The sequence below is a fragment of the Doryrhamphus excisus genome, chromosome 8 (assembly GCF_030265055.1).
Source record: "Doryrhamphus excisus isolate RoL2022-K1 chromosome 8, RoL_Dexc_1.0, whole genome shotgun sequence".
Lineage (NCBI taxonomy): Eukaryota > Metazoa > Chordata > Actinopteri > Syngnathiformes > Syngnathidae > Doryrhamphus > Doryrhamphus excisus.
In genome coordinates, this window is record NC_080473.1 from 8,301,684 (window position 1) to 8,326,158 (window position 24,475).

General features: G+C 40.9%; 1 protein-coding gene across 4 annotated transcripts in view; it reads left to right on the forward strand.

Moving 5' to 3' along the window:
• clcn2c (chloride channel 2c) overlaps positions 1-24,475 on the forward strand; it is an 89,874-nt gene that overhangs the window by 14,200 nt on the left and 51,199 nt on the right. For 3 of the 4 annotated variants that reach the window (XM_058080043.1, XM_058080040.1, XM_058080041.1), the window contains exons 2-3: positions 9,988-10,138; positions 16,502-16,552. In XM_058080043.1, coding sequence (XP_057936026.1) covers positions 9,988-10,138; positions 16,502-16,552 — 202 coding nt within the window. The remainder of the gene's footprint in view (positions 1-9,987; positions 10,139-16,501; positions 16,553-24,475) is intronic. The other variant, XM_058080042.1, reaches the window with a different exon arrangement.

Below are 24,475 nucleotides of genomic sequence, written 5' to 3' on the forward strand. Positions count from 1 at the left end.
GATATGCTAACACAATGGTTATTCAGCTACACAAAAAATAAACATGAACAGTGTTTATGTAACATAAACAGTTTTTTCATGTTTTTTCATAAGTCACAGGAACAGCCAATGAAAAAAGTGTGTGTCCCTGAACATAACAGGAACATTACTGACACCTACTGACCAGTTTTGAATACTACATATCATTCACAGCGTTGTTGAATGCATCTTCTGAATGCCTTATATGTATTTTTGTTTATTTTGCCTTTTTATGCTTAATTTAGGCAAAATATATATACTTATAGGCCATATTCAACCACTTAACAACATACTTTATTAAATAATACTGTATATTTGATAGAGTGAAGCCCCACAATTCAAACTAAGAATTTTATTTTTTATATTTTTTACACACACAGTCACGTCCAACTCACTATTCCAGAGAAGAAATAGCTTCCATTTTATTTTTGCTGCAAGTGGGTGTTTGCTTTCAAGGTGTATAGCGGTATAGGGCCCATCCAGTCGCAGTGAGTGTACACCATAGCCAGTTCTACTCATTAGGATCTTGTGTGTGAGCGAGAGATTGAGTATCAATAAATCGTTTGTCCAATTACATTATGTGCATCTACATGTAAATTACTCCCATTAGTGTTTGTTTACAAAGTTGCAAGACTCATTTGGGGTGTACTGTACCTTTTTTGAGAAGGATATAGCATTTGGCACAATTTTATCATATCTTACGGTGGAAGGGGAGTAAGTGCAGTAGCTTGGATGTGTGGATGGTTTTTCATTTATTCACTCCCCTCTACTAATAGCAAATGAGTAATAATCCTGCATTCTAATACCTAAAAAAAAAAAGTGATAACACAGTACGCACATGGTCAGACATACTTTTCACATAACAGCTCAGTGTTCCAGGCAGTGAATGGCCTGCAGAAGATCAGATAAATCTGAGACCATAAGAGGCTTAAGATTGAGGTGACTTTCAAAATAAATAATGAACAAAAATGTTCAAACGTCCTTGAAAGCAACATGGTGACATTAGTAAAGTCTATTCTATATGTCTTTTAAATATTAACAGTAAATTGAATATTTATTGTAATGTTTCAGCTCGGTCATATCCATCCATCATGAAGATGTGTACAGTATTGTGTAAGTTTGACAAACTCATGTGATTGATTGGAATTAGATTTTTTAGATTTTTTTTACTTAAAGTGAAGGAAAAGTACGCAGATTTGTGATTGAGGTATTGAACGTAATCTTGTATACATGTCTGGGAAACACACACATGCCCCTTTGAGCTCAATACACCTTTGGGACTTGGTGCTAGTATGATAACTGTTAGCATGTTAGCATTTTACCTAGTTTACTAATGTCTAAAGGCAAATATACACATGGTATGCTGCAAGGACACTACAGGACTGCCTTAACACCTTTGGGACTTGGTGCGTTCTTGCTAGGTGCTAGCATGATAACTGTTAGCATGTTAGCATTTTAGCTAATTTACTCATGTCTAAAAGCAAATACACACATGGTATGATGTAGGGACACTACCGGACTGCTTTAACACCTTTGGGACTTTGTGCTTTCTTGCTAGGTGCTAGTATGATAACTGTTAGCATGTTAGCATTTTAGCTAATTTACTAATGTCTAAAGGCAAATACACACATGGCATGATGTAGGGACACTATACGGCTGCCTTTACACCTTTGGGACTTGGTGCTTTCTTGCTAGGTGCTGGTATGATAACTGTTAGCATGTTAACAGTTTAGCTAATTTACTAATGTCTAAAGGCAAATACACACATGGCATGATGTAGGGATACTTTAGGGCTGCCTTTACACCTTTGGGACTTTGTGCTTTCTTGCTAGGTGCTAGCATGATAACCGTAAGCATGTTAGCATTTTAGCTAATTTACTAATATCTAAAGGCAAATACACACATGGTATGATGTAGGGACACCATTGGACTGCCTTAACACCTTTGGGACTTGGTGCTTTCTTGCTAAGTGCTAGTATGATAACTGTTAGCATTTTAGCATTTTAGCTAATTTACTAACATCTAAAGGCAAATACAGACATGGTATGCTTTAACACCTTTAGGACTTTGTGCTTTCTTCCTAGGTGCTAGCATGATAACCGTTAGCATATTAGCATTTTAGCTAATTTACTAATGTCTAAAGGCAGATACACACATGGTGTTGTGGTGTTTATGTTTGGTGTCCTTCCATGTCCAATCGTCGCCCCGTACTGCATGAGCTGAATGTGCCCGTGTTGGAGGTTGTTGTTTATGTTCATTGATCCACGGCCCCCTCGCTTCTGTTAGCGCAATCATAGCATGACCATAGCGTGACATCCTCTTTCTCCATTTAGCTCACTTCCTCATCAGTCACGTGTGTCTGCAACTAATTTTGTTCAGTCAAGGTCATTGTTGGTTTATTTTTAATTCAGTCTTTTTTCCCTTGTTTGGCTGGAATCGAGTCTTAAAGGAAAACTGCACATTTTGGGGAATTTTGCCCTTTTCTGTGCGTTCTAAGGAGGGAAAAGCAGTCAGCATGAGGGAGCTAACAATGCATGTCATGGGACACAACTATTTAGACTATAAAGCCCTCTAGAATACCTCCAGGTACTACCAAGTAGTTCATTGTAAACAGTATTGGAACTTATATCCTGGGCTCATTGGTTTCACATAGCCCATTGATAAAATCTAATACTACTACTGTCAAAAATAGCGTCAAAGAAAGCAGCTACTAATCACAGCAGACTTTGTGAGAATACTGCCAACGACTGCTTTTTGAAAAAATTAGGATGGAGTGTCTTCTCTTTTTGTGCCTGAATTCACGGAGGATAAGCTACAGGTTTTAGAAGCTGAGCCTGCAAGAAGAGAGAGTGAGAGTCTGTAGCAGATGGGGGGGCGAGTCATTTCACCAACATGACTTGGTGGTGTAAATGTGGAGTTTTCCAAGCCATGCCGACAAAAAATGTAGTGTTTTTGCTGCACTGAGTGGCACAGAGGGTTACCATGTCGGAAATGTACATCCCGGGTCAGTCAGCTGCTTTGGTAATTCCAAAATCATTGTCTGAAGTCTCACTTTGGATCAGAAAATGATGAATCCCACTCCACCCAGTGGGATGCAGTATCATTTTAAAGGTCCCTGAATAATCAGGATGGGACCCATTGGAAAATTGGTTATTGGTTTATTTCAACATTCGTCTCAGATTCATTCATTGGCCCCCAAAATCCATGATGTTGGAAGTGTGTGGTTAGCACGCAGGCCTCACAGTTAGGAGACCTGAGTTCAATTCCACCCTCTGTCATCTCTGTGTGGAGTTTGCATGTTCTCCCCGTGAATGCGTGGGTTTCCATAGGTATGAATGAATATATTTTTGGTAATGGTAATGGTTTAATTTCATTTGAACATGCATCAGATTACAATTGAATGCATCCCATAATCAGTTCACAGTTCCACATGTCCAAAAGGAGTAGGAAGAATCAAAGCTTATTAAATCCTAACCCTCCATCTGATACTTTTAAAATGTGTTTACATTTGTTCACTTCCTGCTTTCCATAATACAGTTTATGTATTAATTTTATTTTTTTTAATTTTTAATTTTTTAATTTTTTGTCCCGTACCGAAGTACGAGGTGATATGACCATACAATGACATTATGTATTTTTTGAGGGTTGGTAGAATTATCGTCTTTCTTTGACTTTCCACTACGCAGTTTCTTTAGTCACTGAACTATATCTTACTTTTTTATGTTAGTGTTTTCATATTTCTTACATATTTGTAGCACCCTATCTAAGGTATGTTCATTTAGAAATACAATATTGTTGTTGCATCCTTATCACTGACTAACAAAATATTGTGTGTTATTTTCATTCCTCTTTTTAATAGAAAAAAAAAGCTTCTCTGGCACCCGGCTCTCTCACCCATTTGCCTCCTTTGTGTGACTGAGTGTGCGTGAGAATTTCGGAGCCTCCAATTAGAGAGTCTTCTATTGTTTATTCTCTCACCTGGGTCATTTGACTTTCTCATGGTCTCTGGATTTTTTCCCCTCCATCCCACTCCATGGTCTCCTATTCACGTTGTGACTCTCGGATTTCACCCCCCCCATCTAAATATTTTTTTGTCAGAATGTCTCCATCAGCTACCCTTGAGATTTAACACATTTTATGCTAACCCCGTCAACAGACACTCGGGCCTGTGTGTGTCTTTTCTTTTCCATGTTTTGGACTTTTTCTACAATTTCTTCTTCATCATCGTCTCACGCTTGTTGTTGTCACAGCTGTGTTTTTGCAGTCTGATGAAAGTAATGAGTTTGCCGCACAGTGTGTCCCCGGGCTCGGAGTTTGTATGGTAGGGCCAGTGCTGAGCAGTGCCATGGTGGTGCCTTCCCACATCCTGATGGATGCACTTATGAGAGCAACAGAAAAAAAAAAAAACACTGGGAGTCATTGTGTGCAAATGTCTCTCTCCCTCCTCTGCCTCCATCTCACGCCTTTCCTCACTGGGACTCGATTGTTTGTTCCGTTATTTGTGCTTCACTTCATCTTAAAGTCAGAATCATTGAAACAAAAATACACTCAACAAAATTATTAACACTTTTTGTTTTTGCGCCCGTATTTCATGAGCTGTAAGAGTTTTTCTATGTGCCTTCTATCTGCATTTCAGTCGTTGTCAGCTGGGATAGGCTCCAGCATAGCCCCATGACCCTAGTGAGGTAAAGCTGCATTGAAAATTAATGAATGAACATTGAACAATGGCTGTGAAACAAGACAAACTTGTTGTTTTATTCCCCCCTACAACGTTTGTTTGTTTCTTTAACTTATTCACTAATATCACTCCATGTGCGCAAATAATATATATTTTTAGGGTGCAAATTGTTGCGGTATTTGTTTCCTGCTACAATTTACAGAGAATCCAAAAACAGGGTAGTCTGTAAGGTACAGATGTTCTGATACACATTAATTTTATGACTTATTGTATTATTATTACTTGTGTATGTCAAGTTTTTCACTCAGCAGCTGCAACATCTGTTGTTGTGATCACATGGTGGCGTACTGGGGCGGAGTCTGGAATCGACTGCTTGTATAAGAGTGCCAATATTCATTTATTCATTCATTTTCTACCGCTTATCCTCACGAGGGTCGCGGGGGTATGCTGGAGCCTATCCCTGCTGTCTTCGGGCGAGAGGCGGGGTACACCCTGGACTGGTGGCCAGCCAATCACAGGGCACATATAGACAAACAACCATTCACACTCACATTCATACCTATGGACAATTTGGAGTCGCCAATTAACCTAGCATGTTTTTGGAATGTGGGAGGAAACCGGAGTACCCGGAGAAAACCCACGCATGCACGGGGAGAACATGCAAACTCCACACAGAGATGGCCAAGAGTGGAATTGAACTAGCTGTGAGGTCTGCGCGCTAACCATTCGACCACCGTGCAACCGGGTGCCAATATTGTTAACTCTTTATACTCTTTGTTCTAATGAGATCTCATGTGTGCACCTGAAAAGGCTACATTGCTAATCTGAGTTGTTCCACAGCCGCTACTGTCAGAAAGGCTAAATGACAAAACAGTGAGTCAGTCTTTGTTCTAATTGGTACGTTATCCACGTTATCCAGATGAATATGCTTACCTCCTCCCACATCCCCGAATTCGCTTAATTAGAGAAACACCATTGTGAATGTGACTTTATAAATCTTCTACGTGTGTCCTGCGATTGACTGACTTGTAACGAGTCGCTATTATTACCTGCCTCTCGCCCAGCATCAGCTGGGATAGGCTCTAGCTCACCCGTGACCCTAATGAAGACTAGTGGTATAATAAAAAATGGATGAATGTTGTCAGCATTGGACATTTCCATCTCCCAAGAGGTGTTTCAGTGCTGCGGGAGAGGATTTCCTCTCTAATTGAATGGAAAGCACAGAATGCGACTGTCAACTTTGTCACCTGAACAACACCACTAATGGGAATCTGTCTATTCAGAACGCTTGGCTCTTGACATAATGCCTTCGCTACTCGCTTCACTGTTCCCACCCTGACAGAGTGTGTGCGTTAGAGTGTGTCTGAACATGCGGTTTGGAAATAGAAATAGAAATACTTCATTGGAAGTATGTGTAAAATAGAGTTGGAGGTAAGGATACATTAACACAAGTAGATTTCATTAGATGTACAGTACATTGTATACTAAATACAGGTGGTCTTTCAACCATCTTCATATTTTGTCCCAGGCTAGTTTGGAAGTGTTACCGCCTCTCCTTGTAACAGCCATTAGAATGTGTGACCCCTCTGTTATTCATTCCCAGTCTTCTCCCTTAATGATGGTTGCAACAGTCAAGCGGTTGGGACCTGACAAGCGGCCAGTATTGGTGGGAGCCAATTCGATGCAAGAGTGCCACAATATGATCACTGTTTTTTAGTCTTAAAAAAAAACACAGACCTCACAGCTAGGAGGACCAGGGTCCGATTCCACCCTCTCTGTGTGGAGTTTGCATGTTCTCCCCGTGCATGCGTGGGTTTTCTCCGGGTACTCCGGTTTCCTCCCACATTCCAAAAACATGCTAGGTTAATTGGCGACTCCAAATTGTCCATAGGTATGAATGTGAGTGTGAATGATTGTTTGTCTATATGTGCCCTGTGATTGGCTGGCCACCAGTCCAGGGTGTACCCCGCCTCTCGCCCGAAAACAGCTGGGATAGGATCCAGCACCCCCCTCGACCCTCGCGAGGAAAAAGCGGTAGAAAATGAATGAATGAATGAATATATTTAAAAGTAGTACAAGAAGTCACAGGCCGTTTTCAAGTAGCCATAGAAGTACAAGTACATTGGAGCTTGACTAATTGCAGTGTGCCACTTTTGGTCCCGACTCCTACAAACTGCACTATGGGGTGAAGACGTGACTCTCATATCAAAGCCCAGCTGCCTGCCTGCGATTGGTCCTGTGACTAGGAAAAGGAAGCAATGCTGCTCTCATTCTACTTGCACACACATACAAAAAGAGAGGTGCTGTATTATTTATCATGAATGGACCTACACAATAAATACATATTTGAGTATCAAACTTTTTAATGTATGAGTTTGTTGCATTTGCACTTGAATGCATCCTTCAGGTGTGAAGGATCCGTCATGAATCACTTGATTTTGCCTTCCCTCTAACAATACAACAGCAGCTGCGTTTTTTTCTGCCCTTCCCACGCCTGACGCCACGCTTTCATCCGCATGCAAAGTTCGAATCTAAATTCCCCTCACATGAATGCCGCCCATAGTGCGATACGACAGAAACCCCTTCCTACTGACACATTCTGCCTTTTTTTCCGTTGCTCGAGCACCTCCTGCTCTTATTTGGTTGTCGTCCATCTATCCCGATTTTCTTCAACGTATTTGTACAGCTCTGAGTGAGTGCAACAGGGGGCTTGAGGGTTGGCATGGCAGCCTGGCACAAGCACATAAGACTTCCCGATTAGCCCCCTGTGGTGCCCCACAGGAGCATAGTAAACTCTAATTTACTGTACATCCTTCTATGTTTCCCCTTTTTAGCCTCCCCACGGCTAAAGTGTCTCTGTTTATCTGCACATTTTATAAACGGATACAGAGTACTTGGACAGAGAATAGCATTTCCCCCCACCATTTTATATATTGATATATTGAGTTGTGGACTCCTATAGAGCAATTCCACATGATAACCAGCACTGAAAGCTTTCTAGATCTTCCAGAATCGGCACCTATTCCAGCTGGATTTCTTTGGCTTTTGTGCTTCCCGTGAAAAACGGTCTGTTTTAATTTATTCCACCCGCCTCCAGGCAGGCCCACTCACACTCACAAGTGCTCACGAGGATTTCTGGATAGCTGCCGAAACTAACATTTAGTTGATAAAATGTACTTTATAAGAGTTGATAATAAACAATGATTTATCTTTTTAAAATGTCTACTTTAAACATCCGGAAGTAGAGACTGGACAGTGTGAAGTTTCTCAAGAAAAGAGGTTACTTCAACACGTCTCTGAATGTTAAGTAGTTTTAGCATTTTAGCATTAGGTTTTCGGTATGTTAGGTCAGAAAAGCACAATAGGTCCGCTTTAAAGCTCTGCAATACGAAGAAGTTGCAAATGTGAAAACTGTAAATAGTTCATGGTGTTATATTTGTAAAAAAATATATATATTTACATGTAAAACAGTCATTTTTGTTTGTTTATGTTGTGGCATCATTGTTAAGACAGTTTGCCTAAATATACAGAATATGGCTAAATATTAAGTGAAAGTTATTAAGTGAAGTGATATTTTGCTGATATTCTACCGCTGATTACTAAAAAACGGGAAAAGATAGAAACAAACTTTTTATTTCTGAAGAAATATGAGAGTCTACATATATATACCGTATATACCATGTCTATATTGCCCTAGGACACAATATTTTGTATGCTTTGAAAAATCAGTCAAAATCATCCAAAGTAACCGGTACCGAGAGGGTACAGCTTTTGACAAATGGCTGGGATTGAATGAGTTAATGCGGTTCAGGTCTGGAGGAGACATCCAGTACTTGGCCTCTTCTCCATCTTGCTAAGCAAGGCACGCTGTGTGTGTGCGGGGTCTTTTTCGTCAATGTGGCAGCAACACTTTTGCATCCCCAGACAATGATTCTATCACCAATTGTGTTGCCAGCTGTGTGTCGAGTCATTTTCATTGGATTTTAAATCAAGTATTCCTTCAAAACAGTTATTGTTCCAATATTATCCTCACAAAGCAACAACCTCACAACTTGGAGATATGATGAATATCCTGGAATACCTGTCAATAAAATGCTCCAAGTACAAGGGTGAGATTTCCCTACCTGTTATCTTACCTGCCTGTACACAATGCCAATGGACCAATGCAGTCATCGGTACCTTACCCATTGAAATGGTATGCAGTGAATATTATTTTCATCTTTGATCAACAGACACAAGAGGACAAGTACAACCGAGCACCCAAAACAAACATTCATTTGTTCTAGCATCTGATTGTTGGGTCAGATGTTAGCCTTGAAGAATTGAATGTCTCCACAAGTTCCGCCTGTTTTGGGCCCAATTTTTGTTGCTTTATAAATGTGCTTAATTTAGGCATTTTGAATTATTTTCTGCCATTACAGCTGAAAGTCCCGTCCCCTGTCCATTTTTAACTTTTTTTGGAGTATAAAGAGGAACACGACTTCAGCAATGGGAAGTTGAACTAAATCCTTGCAGGGCTTTGTGTTATTCTGCTTGATACAACGCTAGCATGACAATAGGCAATAGGAATTAAGAACATTCAGAGATTCTCCCATGACAAATAATATTTAATAATTGTAGTAATTAAATAATATTGGTTCTTTTTACCACCTGATTCCCAATGAAGTTCTATTGATAACGTTTTTACAATACAACGACATAGCACACACAATTTGGAAGAATACATACAACAGAAGCAAGTTGTCATTAAATAATGCATTTCTGTTACATTTGTGTCACAAATTTTATTTATTTCATAAATTTTAGAATGGATATGAAACATAAAGGCTAAAAGACTGTGAATTAATTCCACATCGTTTTTTTGTCAAACCTCAGCAAATCTCATTCTACAAAAATCAGACTCTGTGACCTCATTTGACTGGTCGAGGTGGGGTTTGACTGCTACCACTCTTCCTGCCCAATGGCATTAAGGAAGGAGTGGTGACCTAGGCGGAGTATTCGTCTTCCTGTCTCTTGTATTGCTGACTTAATGACTTCTGTACCATGTGTTTTTAAAAACAGTACACCATTTACTTACTATTTATTGCCTTGTAAGTTGACCTTTAAACCCCAGATAAGGCATTGTTGCTAACAGTCGACAGATCTTAGCTTCTTATTTATGTTTTTTTTTGCTACATTAGATACAAGAACAATCATTGAACTTTTTATTCTAGTCTAAATCATTCTAACTTATTCAAAATGGCATGATGGAGATTAAAAAAATATATATTTTCCTAATATGACTTTTCTAGATGTATGGGCGCTACACCCAGGAGCTGGGGGTGTACGCGAAAGAAGAGGCAGCTCGGCTGAGGGAGAGTGGACAGAAGCGATCGGTCAGTGAGCGAAGCCGGAACTTGGACCTGCTGGAATACGACAAAGGACGCTGTGCCAAGTGTCGCAGTAAGTGTTATAACACACGATACCACACTGAGGAAGGACGCCATTTTTTTTCTTTTTAGTTAACCTTTTAGTTAACCTCTCGTCATCATGTCTTCCAAGCGTAAGGCAGACGCTTGTGATGGAAGTGCATCAAAGCAAAGGAAAGTGAAAGTGAAAAATCAAGTGATGTTGGATATTGTAAATGCTCAAGACGTGGAGAATGTCTGATGCCTGCAACCATCATGAAGGATAGCGGTGGTATCCTTGAACATATGGAAGGATCTGCACCTATGAAATCAACAGTGATAACTAAGCAGTGCGACCGGTGCGAGGAGAATATATAAAATACATTCATTCATTAATTTTCCACCGCTTTTCCTCACGAGGGTCCTGGGGGGTGCTGGAGCCTATCCCAGCTGTCTTTGGGCGAGAGGCGGGGTACACCCTGGACTGGTCGCCAGCCAATCACAGGGCACATATAGACAAACAACCATTCACACTCACATTCATACCTTTGGACAATTTGGATTCGCCAATTAACCTAGCATGTTTTTGGAATGCATGCTCGGGGAGAATATGCAAAACTCCACACAGAGATGACCGAGGGTGCAATTGAACCCTGGTCTCCTAGCTGTGAGGTCTGCTGGCTAACCACTCGACCGAAATACAGTTAAAGTTAAATACAGTGCTAAACACCGCTAAGTTACCTGTGTCGGTTTAATACGATCACATCCTTTATGATTGATCCTTCAGAGATCCTCTATGATTGGCATGCAGCCAGTGTTGATCTGCAGTTCTCCACTTTTTGAACGTTTTACATATTTGGAATTTCACAAAATTTTTCGCTTTTAACTTTCATTTTCTTTGGCGCATTGCGAGTGGAAGAGTAGGACTCTACTTGGGAGGGAGGCAGAATAAAGGGATAGAAAGGTGACTAAAAAGAACATAGTCCTTCCTCAGTATGTTCTCTTTTAGCTTTTGTACTGTATTAATAATTCATGGAAGTGCGTCATGACCATAAAATGTCATAAAACGAGGACGGAGTGTAAGTTTCAGACCAATTAAGTGAAATTGGGTTTGTGTTTTTGGGGAATTGTTTGCTGGTGGGTCGAGTGGTTAGCGCGCAGACCACACAGCTAGGAGACCCGAGTTCAATCCCACCCTCGGCCATCTCTGTGTGGAGTTTGCATGTTCTCCCCATGCATGCGTGGGTTTTCTCCGGGTACTCCGGTTTCCTCCCACATTCCCAAAACATGCTAGGTTAATTGGCGACTCCAAATTGTCCATAGGTATGAATGTGAGTGTGAATGGTTGTTTGTCTATATGTGCCCTGTGATTGGCTGGCCACCAGTCCAGGGTGTACCCCGCCACTCGCCCGAAGACAGCTGGGATAGACTCCAGCAACCCCTGCGACCCTTGTGAGGATAAGCGGTAGAAAATAAATGAATATTTACTGGTGTTACTTTGGTGTTGAATGCATATGACTGATGAAAATTGCATAAAGATCCCACAAAGAATAGGGAAAGTACATGCCTTATGTCCATAAATGTAATTTTTTGGAGGACACGTAACAATTTGCACTGAACCACGGGAAGACAATTCACAGTGCAGTACAGTAATTGACTGTCAATCAACTGCCGTTCCTTTCTCCTCTGCTGCTAACCTGCAAACCTCATTACATGGAGTTAAAAATACAGTCACATCTCTTCACCTCTTCTTCAAATGCACCTTCCTTTTAGCTGCAATTGTAGCACCCTCTCCTGTTCAAAGACACTCCATGCACATATCAACAAACTAATGGTGTGTATGTGCCCTAACTGGTTTCATCTCACCAGTCAGCTTTAATACTTCAACTTTCAATGAACTGGCAAACCGATACACCAGCAATACAGTAAATCACACATAAAGAACTCTGACACACAATGCACACCAACACACCAAAGCCTCGTCTCGGGCAGCAATCCGATCTACGGTTGCTTGCACTTATTTATTATTTAAACACTATCTATTCACTGTGGCTTAATGAAGCTAAATGCGGCAACCACCTTAATAGTCTGCATCGCATGACCCCTCAGGAGCATCACTTCAAGCAGCTCTCAATAGTTGTGTGTTGGTTGTGTGTTGGCACAAAACAAACATTTACTGTTATTTGACAATGATAGACAAGGCAGTCTTTCAGCTACATAAAGTATTGTTTACGGTTTAATTTAGTTCTAAGAAAAATCACCATGTTGTTTCAGCAATTGACCAACAGGGCGCAGCATTGAGCTGCAGTGCATTAAGTCACTGAAGTAGTAGGAAAAAAAACAAATCAGATCCTGCCTTTGCGTTCTTTCTCTTTAACTGAATTACCTCACTGTATTCACTAGTGAGGCTGCAATAGTTGAAATGAAATTTACGATTGGAGATACAGGTCTGATATTAGCACGGTGAAGAATATAAACAGCCCCCATACCGATATGCGACTCTCAGTGGAAAAGCTTGGATCTGGATTTGATCCACTTCTTTTTCTTCTGCTATTAAAGCCCCATGAATTAAATATTTATTGGGTTGAAATGATTGATGAACAAGAAACACTTGTACTGCTACTGTAAATCGGATTTAATCAGATAATACGCTACATTTTTGTGCAGTATCATTAGTTTTGGGATGTTGGAAGAAGCCGGAATGCCCGGAAAGAACAGATTTCTCCGGGTACTCTGGGTTTTAAATACATGCAAAGCAATAGAAACCTGCAGGGATATTCCAGTGTGGATTCAAACCCCAGACGCCCTAACCGCTACGCTGCGATGCTGTGCCGTGTTTAAACTCCTTTTTTCATTTTATTTCTTTTTTTTCCCCAACCTCGCTGGCCTGCTTGTCTCCGTCTGTCCACCTACACCAGGACACACACATCCACACACAAGCGCATCGTTTCGCATCATCGGGTATGATGTAGCAGGAGCTCAATGTGGCCCCTGATGTTGCTATGGTGACAGGCAGGCGCCTAGCGACCGACATTTGCTCTTTCTTCATGTGCTTTTCTTCTTTCATCTTCTTCTGTCTTCACTTCCTATTTTTGTTTTGTCTCCACGACACATTTTGTCCCTTCTTCCCAATTTCAACCCATTTCATACGCTTGTGTCAAACTCAGGCCCAGGGGCCAAATCCGGCCCATAGAACTGTTGAGTTGGCCCGCTTCACGGACCCTATCAAACAAAGTGTTTACAGCGATCCGAGTAAATAAGCCATTCCTCCAGTGGGATTTTGATTTCAAATAAATATTATATACAGTAAACATTAAGAATAAGTGTGACAGATTCAGACCAAAAGTCCGACACGACTAAAACAAGAAGTATCGATTATACAAAATAACACCTTTTAAAAGGTCAAAGACAGTCAAAAGGGATCATTTTAACTGCAGCAAAGCATGCTGGGAAATGTGTCATGTTCCCATTCCACAGATTGAAACTCTTCCAGGTTACACATCTCACAGATTTTGATGTTTTTTTTTAAATTGATATAAAAATGTAACTTTTGCCAGGATGTTAAGAGAATGATTAAGAGGTGGTTGATCAACAATGACTTTATTGAAACAAAACCAAAACAACCATAGTCGTATATCCGTAGACTCACCCCTGCTCAACAGGAACTGGAAAAGCTGGACAGTATTATATTATATATATTGTATATATTGTATTATCCTATACTGGTGCCAAATCGGTACTTAAAAGGTGACTGAACCAGTACTTCAATAAGGAAAATATTGAAAAAAAAAATTTTAGTTTTTACAAAATTTTGTGAAATGCATAATAACCAGAATGCAGGCGGTCATCTGGTTACTCTGGTAATCATGGATTAATTGTTGCAACTGTACTTACATTGATGCTGCCGCCAGGGTTGTGTGAGGATAGCTTGGCATCTTTGTACGCCAGTCTTAGTAAAACACTGCTGCAGAGTCAGTCAAGTCCAGATGTAACACACACACACACACACACACACACACAACCATTGCTTTCTAATTTCTGAGTAGGGAAAGTTGGATTTTAATTTAATATATCAAAGAGACACGGATCAATATTTGGTCCAATGCCATTTGTGTGTGTGTGTTTGTGTGTGTTTGTGAATGTCGGACCTCTGTTGTCAAGTGCTTCACTGTTTTGCCTCTGGCACTGATCCTGTGTGAGTCAGCATCGGGAGAATTCTCAATACACAGTGTTGACTTTGGCATTGATTTTCTAATACAACAAAGTCAGGTTGAGCTAAGATGCACCCGGAACACGGCTTGCCATGAAGATGAATCTGGTGACGTCATTTACTCCTGTCCCAAGTCGCCTGGTTGTAATTCTAGTTTATGGCAAGTGGTGCACAATATGGTCATGAAATGTGACAACTCTAGAATAGAATTAGTATTAGGAATATTATACCATGGGTGAAATTGAGTTTTATATATACAGTATATATATATATATATGCAGGCAGGCCTAGGTGACTAACATCTATAAGTTAAGACAACCGTTAAGCTCCACTGGTTCCATAATAAGTGCTTGCCAAAACAATCCATTATTATTATTCCAAAGAAAAGCAATTATGTTATTTTATTTTAGTACAACGGACGGACATGTCGTATTGCAGCTGTAACCATAGTGCTCAGACACTGAAATTTGTCTTTTTTATTGCTATTTCAATACGTTGATCTCTTCACTGATTGCAAAATCAGTAGTAAGTAATTGCTGTAGGCATCACACTGTTTCATTTCTTTCCGATTCAATCCCCCTGCACATACTGATTGAGTTTCCTTCCATATAATTCTCATATTTTAAAATCATTTTATATTTAAAAAAACTACCTGTCCATTTGCCCGCCTGCCTTAGCAACTAAGTCACCAAATTTGATCATGTATTCTTCTGGTATTTATTCTACCTGTTGGAGGACTTCCAGTTCTAACAACTGCAAATGAATTGCCAGTCACATTTCAGGAAGCAGCTAAAATTAAAAAAAATAAAAATTAAATTACAACCCTTCAAAAATGTTTGGACAGTATTTCTCAGAGTGTGACTGTGTCCTTCTTCCCCACTTTATTTTAGTTTAGAACAAATTAATTGAAGGCAGCCATCTTTTGTGTTCCTATAATAATCCTGTAATGTGTTCATTTCAGTTGAGTAATGTGATCTAAACAAAGAATAAGAGGAGCATAAAAGTGACTATAGGGGTGTTACTTCATGTCTACAGGGGTCTAATAACAGGTTTTCTATGCTCTAACTATGTAAAAATGTATTAATATTGAATAATACCTCAAGGAAATTAATTTAGTGCAGTCGGGTCTGGAATCATCACACACCGACTTAACACAATAACACACACTTTGGGCAACAACTACTATAAGTGGAGGATAATAAACAACAATGTATCTACTTTACTAATGCGCTGATACTACTTTATCACATCTATGTTAACTTGATGTTAATGTGTACTTCAGCTGTACAACAAGGTACCACAAGGCATGCTAGGGATTTTTTTTAAACAGACATAAAGCATTCAATTGCATTTTTCTTTCATAACAATTGAACAATAATCCGAGTGGTTAGCGCACCAGCCTCACAGCTAGGAGACCTAAGTTCGATTCCACCCTCTGACATCTCTGTGTAGAGTTTGCATGTTCTCCCCGTGCATGCTTGGGTTTTGTCCGGGTACTCCGGTTTCCTCCCACATTCCAAAAATATGCTAGGTTAATTGGCCACTCCAAATTGTCCATAGGTATGAATGTGAGTGTGAATGGTTGTTTGACTATATGTACCCTGTGATTGGCTGGCCACCAGTCCAGGGTGTACCCAGCCTCTCTCCCGAAGACAGCTGGGATAGGCTCCAGCACTCCTGCGACCCTCGTGAGGGGTAGAAAAGCGGTAGAAAATGAATGAAATCATTTGCAAAATAAAGAGTTGCAATTTTCAGTCACCCTACACAATGATTCATGATGCATTTTTCTTCCTAGCTTTTACATCCCCTCTTCATTCCAACTCTTATCCCGGACCAAGAGATTTGCATTTTAGTATTATTCCTCTATCCATCTTCTTCACTCTGTTTTGCTGCTGAGTTTGCACATGGCCAACATAATCACAAATTCATCTTTCACCTGTTTTCATTCTTGTTCTTGATACATCTATAGGAGAGAAAAATATTCTGCTGGCTCCATGACAGCAGAAATGCATACTGTGTGTATGTTAGTTTCATAATCATAACTCATTTTAGTAAAATCACATGGAATGATGGACAATGATGACAAACATGATCTTCCTGACAGAAATGCAGTAATGGGTTTTAGTTATTTGTTTGTGTTTACAATGATGTATACTGTACTCGGCGTGTGACAACTACTGTATGCTCTGTGGTTTATCTGTCCTCCAGGGTCAGGGTATCCATATGTTCTGGAAGCACCAGCCCAGGACTTTATGTCTGGTAAACAAATAAACAGAAATAAACACCCCTTTAACATTCAACTTTTCATTAAACCTGAGCTGCGCTTGCTAATTATTAATCTTCAATAACTGTTCATCTGTAGTTAATCCAGATTAATGTTTCATCCCCACTTGCTTTGGGACATACATTATCAGTGTTTGGTTTGCATACAGACAACAGTAAATAATAAAGAAATAATAATAGAAACCGGCCCATACTGATCAGTGGCAGATGTATCGGAGCACTCCCAGTAGGTGTACCTTATGTGTACCATCTGGACGCAACTATTGACTAACCCGGCCGGCACCCAGCACCATTCCAGTGTAATGGTAATGGTTTTATTTCATTTGAACATGCATCGGATTACAATTGAATGCATCACATAATCAGTTCCCAGTTCCACATGTCCAAAAGGAGTAGGAAGAAGCAAAGCTTATTAAATCCTACCCCTCCATCTGGTACTTTTACAATCAGTAACTGTTACATTTGTTCACTTCCTGCTTTCCTAATATAGTTTTATTTTTTATTTTGTTTATTTTTTGTCATGTACCGAAGTACGGGGTGATATGACCATCCAATGACATAATGGGTACCATAGTAAGTGTCAATATAGTGATATACGTATATAGCACATCATGACTGGTTCAAAACTCTTCATCCTTGTATTTAGCAAACATCAACTGCTTGTATTGTTTCTTGAATTGGCTCATCGTTGTGCATTGTTTGAGTTCCTTACTCAATCCATCCCATAGTTTGATTCCACATACTGAAATGCTATGGCTTTTTAACATAGTCCTAGCATATAAGTGTTTCAAATGTAGTTCTTCCCTGAGATCATATTTCTCCTCTCTTGTAGAGAAGTATTGGATGACATTTTTAGGTAATTGGTTATTTTTAGCCTTATGCATTATTTTAGCTGTTTGAAGATTAACTATATAAACAAGTTGAAGTATTTGTGATTTTAGAAATAAGGAGTTAGTATGTTCTCTGTAAGCGGCATTATGAATTATCCTTACTGACCTTTTTTGCAGTACATTTAGCGAATGATGATTGCTTTTATAGTTATTACCCCATATTTCCTCACAATAAGTAAGATATGGTAGAACCAGAGAGCAATAAAGAGTGTGGAGTGATTTCTGATTGAGAACAAATTTTGCTTTGTTCAATATTGAAATATTTCTGGCCACTTTATGTTGTGTGGACAGGACCTTTTTTAGTTGTTTTCAAATAGTCCCACAGAACCCACAGAACATTGTTACCACCTATTGGAGTATTAATAGATGACACCCTCTTGCATAAAAAATGTGGTCCGAAAAAATCCAAATACATCCAAACAGCTCTGGTCACAATTGCATTCGATTTTTTTCATTGTGTCTTCATATGTAATTTATTAGAGTGAAATTTGACATTATTGTCATAATAACTTTCTGCACACACCCCCAACCTTATGGCCCTCTAATAATTTAACAGTCAGCATAAAAATATCTTCCACATTCTGTGTATTTCCTGTGTGTGTGTGTGTTGACTAACACCCTCATTCTGGCCTTATTGGAGCTTGCCCCAAGCCCTAATGGAAAGTAATAAAGAACTCTCAATGTGTTTCTATTTTCTGTGTGTGAGAGAGTGAGAGAGAGAGAGCAAGGCGAGATGAATGGTCGTGATTAGGCCGTGCAAGCTGCAGACAATCGTGATGATCAATGTCTTCCTCATCTCTGTAGCATAAAAACAGATTGTGTCATAGTTACACAAAGATATAAGTTATACAAAGATATAAAGAACCACATGGATAAAATGTACCCTCTATCAACCACGTGTGAGAAAGAGTTAATAAATATGTTAGTTGTGATTAATTAATTGTTTAGCTCTAGTCGACTTCAGTACATCGCTTCTATACAGAGCAGATGTTCTTAAGCTGATTAGGCTACAACTGTATTTCATTGCATGTCTGCAAAGGACTGCAGTGCGGAAGCGCTGACGCTGCAACAGTAGATATGAGTGGTTGGGGGTGTGTGTGTGTGGGTGGGCTGCAGAGTGTGTGAGCAAAAAAGTAAGAGGGAGGAGGGAAAATGCAGATAGAGAGAAAGAGAGAGAGAAAGAGCAATAAAAGAAATAGATGGCGAGGTTGATGGCAAAGGTCTAGAAATTGGAAAGATAAAATGGATACAGGAAGAAAGATGCAGACGGAGGTCCCTGGACTTTTGATCCATCAGCCCTTAATACAGGAAATGACTTGCATCAAAGTTGTCTGAGTGGGTTTAACGTTAATCCCACAGACAGAAAAAAGAAATGCAACATCAAGCATATAAAACTTTGCACTGTTTGTCAAAGTAGTCCTGCTGTGTGGCCACAAAGTATGCTGGGACAAACACTCAAATACGTCTTTGTTCCTTGTGCAGTTCTTTAGCAACAATACTAGCATGTCAAGTTTCTCGGGCAAGAGCCAAGCCCACTCCACACTGACTGTGTATACCCTACACACTTTTTGAAGGAGAGGAACAGATTTCTAATATAAATACGTACAGTGGAACCTTGGTTAAGGTCATAAATCCGATCCAAAAGGTCAGAATCCAATTGAAACATACTCTAATCCAATCAGTTTTTCCCATGAAAAATCATGTAAATCCATTAATCTATTCCAGAAAGCCACAGCAGGTCTGTACGCTTTTAGTAGCACAGAAATAATTTAGGAGCAATGTGAAATTTTGGAAAAAAAACACAATTTTATTATTAAACTCAAACAACCTACACAGCACAGTAATGTACATGTATGTACACTCACGTATACACACAGCTCATTCTTTGCCGCTTATCCTCACTAAGGTTGCAGGGATATTAGCATCAGTTGACTTTGGACGAGAGGCAGGGTACACCCTGGACTGGTCGCCAGCCAATCACAGGGCACATATAGACAAACAACCATTCACACTCACATTCATACCTATGGACAATTTGGAGTCGCTAATTAACCTAGCATGTTTTTGGAATGTGGGAGGAAACCGGAGTACCCGGAGAAAACCCACGCATGCACGGGGAGAACATGCAAACTCCACACAGAGATGCCCAAGCGGAGAATCGAACCTGGTAACCACTCGTCCACGTACAGCCTCGCCTGTGTTTTTGTGGCAATATCAGGCTTGATTGCACAGCAGACCACAAACCTGAGTAAAAACATGCCGAAAAAATGTTGTTGTTTTTTTTTATGTGCTCCGCGTGGGAATTTAGAGTGGAGTTACGATGCATACAAATGAAAAATATAGTGTTTTAGTGCATGAGTGGGACGGCACTTGCATCACAGGGAATCATCTTTCCTGCATCCCGGTTGTATTCATTTAATATTAATAATATAGCTTGTTAGCACGGGCTGCAAGGCGGTCGAGTGGTTAGTGCGCAGACCTCACAGTTAGGAGACCAGGGTTCAATCCCACCCTCAGCCATCTCTGTGTGGAGTTTGCATGTTCTCCCTGTGGACTCCAAATTGTCCATAGGTATGAATGTGAGTGTGAATGGTTGTTTGTCTATATGTGCCCTGTGATTGGCTGGCGACCAGTGCAGGGTGTACCCCGCCTCTTGCCCGAAGACAGCAGGGATAGGCTCCAGCACCCCCGCGACACTCGTGAGGATATGCAGTAGAAAATGAATGAATTAACTTGTTAGCGCTATGTTAGCGAGTGTAACTGCGCTGTCTCACTCGCACAAGCTAGCTTGTATGGCTGAGCGTAAACATCATCGAGCGTCAACGTGCGGGTTGCCAATGTGAACCTCCCCGTGCATGCGTGGGTTTTCTCCGGGTACTCCGGTTTCCTCCCACATTCCAAAAACATGCTAGGTTAATTGGCCACTCCAAATTGTCCATAGGTATGAATGTGAGTGTGAATGGTTGTTTGTCTATATGTGCCCTGTGATTGACTGGCCACCAGTCCAGGGTGTACCCCCGCCGAAGACAGCTGGGATAGGCTCCAGCACCCCCGCAACCCTTGTGAGGATAAGCGGTAGAAAATGAATGAATGAACTTGTTAGCGCTATCTTAGCGCTGTCTCACTCGCACAAGCTAGCTTGTATGGCTGAGCGTCAACATCATCGAGCGTCAACGTGCGGGTTGCCAATGTGAACAAAGAAAAGTTGTACGGGACTCGCACGGAAATTTTACGCTAGTTTTATTCCCTTTGCATGGACTTATTTCAGGAGCAAAATGCGAATGATATATTGCGAATGCCAATATTTTTTCCCCCCTCGGACAGCCTAATGTGCAAAGACAAGATCAACAAGAACACCAGCTTAGTGCAGTGAGTTCATTCATTCATTCATTCATTTTCTACCGCTTTTCCTCACGAGGGTCGCGGGGGTTGCTGGAGCCTATCCCAGCTGTCTTCGGGCGAGAGGCGGGGTACACCCTGGACTGGTGGCCAGCCAATCACAGGGCACATATAGACAAACAACCATTCACACTCACTTTCATACCTATGGACAATTTGGAGTGGCCAATTAACCTAGCATGTTTTTGGAATGTGGGAGGAAACCGGTGTACCCGGAGAAAACCCACGCATGCACGGGGAGAACATGCAAACTCCACACAGAGATGGTCGGCCATCGGTGGAATTGAACCCCTGTACTTCAAAACATCCATTGTCAGCAGAGTTGGAACTTTTAGCTACACGTGAAACAGAATTGCTGGGTATTTCTTGATTTGACAACAAAAAAGTTCATTCAGCTTAAATCTTTCTCCTCCGACCCCTCCCCAGTCACCACAGGTGTGCCCCAGGGCTCTGTCCTGGGGCCCCTTCTTTTCATAACCTACCTTCTCCCCCTCGGCCATATCTTCCGTAAATTTAACATTCATTTTCACTGCTTCGCGGATGACACCCAGCTCTACCTCTCTTCCAAACCCAACTCTACACTCCCACCCCCCTCCCTCACCTCCTGTCTCTCTGAAATAAAATCATGGTTCACCTCCAACTTTCTGAAACTTAATAGCAATAAAACTGAATTCCTACTCATTGGCACCAAATCCACCCTATCTAAAGTTGACTCCTTTTCTCTCTCCATTGACAGCTCCTTAGTCTCCCCCTCCCCTCAGGTCAAGAGTCTGGGTGTCATCCTCGACAGCACTCTATCTTTTCAATCTCACATCAATAACGTCACCAGGTCTGCTTACTTTCATCTGCGCTCCATTAATCGTCTACGCCCCTCCCTCACCCCCCACACCACCGCCATCCTCGTCCATAGCCTTGTCACTTCCCGCATTGACTATTGTAACGCTCTCCTCTTCGGCCTCCCTCACAAATCCCTCCATAAACTTCAACTGGTTCAGAACTCTGCTGCCCGGATCATCACCAGGACCCCCTCATTCCACCACATCACCCCCATCCTGCAGCAACTCCACTGGCTCCCCGTGACACAAAGAATCACCTACAAAATCCTCCTGTACACCTTCAAGTCCATCCACAACCTTGCCCCCCCTTACCTCTCTGACCTCATCCACACTCTTAAGCCATCCCGTTCCCTCAGATCTTCCTCCTCCATCCATCTCACTGTTCCCTCTGCACGCCTTAGCACTATGGGGAGCAGAGCTTTCAGCCGCTCTGCTCCCCAACTCTGGAACTCATTGCCACCTGACCTCCGTAACTCTGCCACCCTTCCCATTTTCAAATCTCAACTCAAAACCCATCTGTTCAAACTTGCCTATTCCCTCTAACAGTTTCACATGGTCCCCCCTATCCCGATTTCTTGTATGCTTTTATTTATTGTTTGTTGTCTTTTATCTTGTATTTTATATTGGTGTTCTTATCTTCTGTACAGCGACCTTGGGTGTCCTGAAAGGCGCTTTTAAATAAAATGTATTATTATTATTATTAAAAACTACAAAAAAATGCCGCACAAGTCTTTGTGTGCGTGTGTGTGCGTATACCAATAACACTTCATTTAGCAGGCACTTTTACTGCAGTCGTAAGGCCAGCGCTATAACTGCTGTAACTTGACAAAACAGAGTTGATTGAGTGCAAGAAGAGAAGATTAGCCCGCTCGTCCAAGACCAACGCCTATGCCATTACAGCACATTTACATAAACATCAACTCCACATTAGCATAGAAAACACATCAACATGAAGGAATGGTCTGAGCAGGGAATGAATAGCGAGAGAAGAAGCCCAAAGGAGATGCTTCTGTTATTGTATTAGCGGTACCAAAATTACCATTAAGAGAGCCGCTGCTTTGATGACTAGCAACACTTGGAGTCGGATCATTTCATTTTATATATTTATCGTATCTGTTTATACCAATTATTGGACAATGCTTTGCTAACTCTGTTGAAAAATGCATTTTTTGACCTTCTAAGGGCACATACACCCTAAAATGCGTCGTGTTCTAAAAGCAACAACCTTCGGGTCACCCACTTTTGGCTCTACCAGTGTTTTCCTTTTATGGCCGTGACTTGCATTTATTTGATGACACAAAGACAGCAGAAAGTCACACTAAGGCCTTGGCCTATTTTACCCGTTCTTATCTCTTATCTGTCTTAGCGGCGCACACAGCAAGTTGTTCTGCATTGCAGCTCGTTGAGCAGGCCAGCGAGCAAACATTCACCAGGGAAAAGTGCACCGCTGGCCTTGCTTTGCATGATAGATGGCAAATTAGCTATTCAGTTTGTAAACAAAGCTGTCAATTAGCCGATGCTAATGTTTCATTAAGTTTTAACATTCTGCTAACAGCAGTTTGGCTTGTACCCATGATGCAACCAACGGTTGGATCAGTTTGGGAAATGATGGAGACTGCTGTTGGTGGGGATTTATGCATTATATTTTTTATTCTTCTAACAAAAGCAGTTTTGTTTGGATTCCGCTATTATTAAACAAACTGATTAAATCGAGTTTGGGAACCACGAACGGGAGAATGCATTAATTTAAATTCATTACATTATTCTGGCACATCAAAATATAAACCTACAACACAAAAAGTTTCTTTATTAAAGGCATTTATTGTGTATGTGTTGTCATTGTTTATTCATATTTTGGGCTCATAAAAGCAGGCGCGGGGCTGCACGGCGGTAATGTGGTTAGCGCGCAGACCTCACAGCTAGGAGACCCGAGTTCAATTCCATCTTCTACCATCTCTGTGTGGAGTTTGCATGTTCTCCCCGTGCATGCGTGGGTTTTCTCCGGGTACTCCGGTTTCCTCCCACATTCCAAAAACATGCTAGGTTAATTGGCGACTCCAAATTGTCCATAGGTATGAATGTGAGTGTGAATGGTTGTTTGTCTATATGTATGTGCTCTGTGATTGGCTGGCCACCAGTCCAGGGTGTACCCCGCCTCTCACCCAAAGACAGCTGGGATAGGCTCCAGCACCCACTGCGACCCTCGTGAGGATAAGCCGTAGAAAATGAATGAATGAATGAATGAAAAGGGGGTGCCTCCGGTTCCGAGCTCCACTCGGAAGCATCATCCGTATTCGTCAGAAAGAGCATCTGGAATTTAAAGGGCTCCAGCCAAAAATCAGTATGCGGATCAAAAAGATCCGTTGTGGCGACTCTGTAATCAAGAAAAAGCCGAAAGAAACAAATGAAAAGGACGTGTGACTCTTATTATCTTATTATTGTTAAATAGCTTATTAATCATCTTCATCTTCATTTGAAAACACGTTAATATTGATTTAAATATATATATATATATATATGTTTGTCATTTAAAAATATAATATATATATATATAGTATATGTTCGTAATCCCTACAAACATTTATTGTGTGTCGTCATTGTTTATGTATTTTGGGCTCATAAAAGTGGGTGCCTCAGGTTCCAATCTCCACTAGTAAGCATCATCGGTATTCGGCAGGAAAGGCATCCGGAATTTAAAGGGCTCAAGCCAAAAATCAGTATGCGGATCAAAAAGATCCGTTGTGGCGACTCCGTAATCAGGAAAAAGCTGAAAG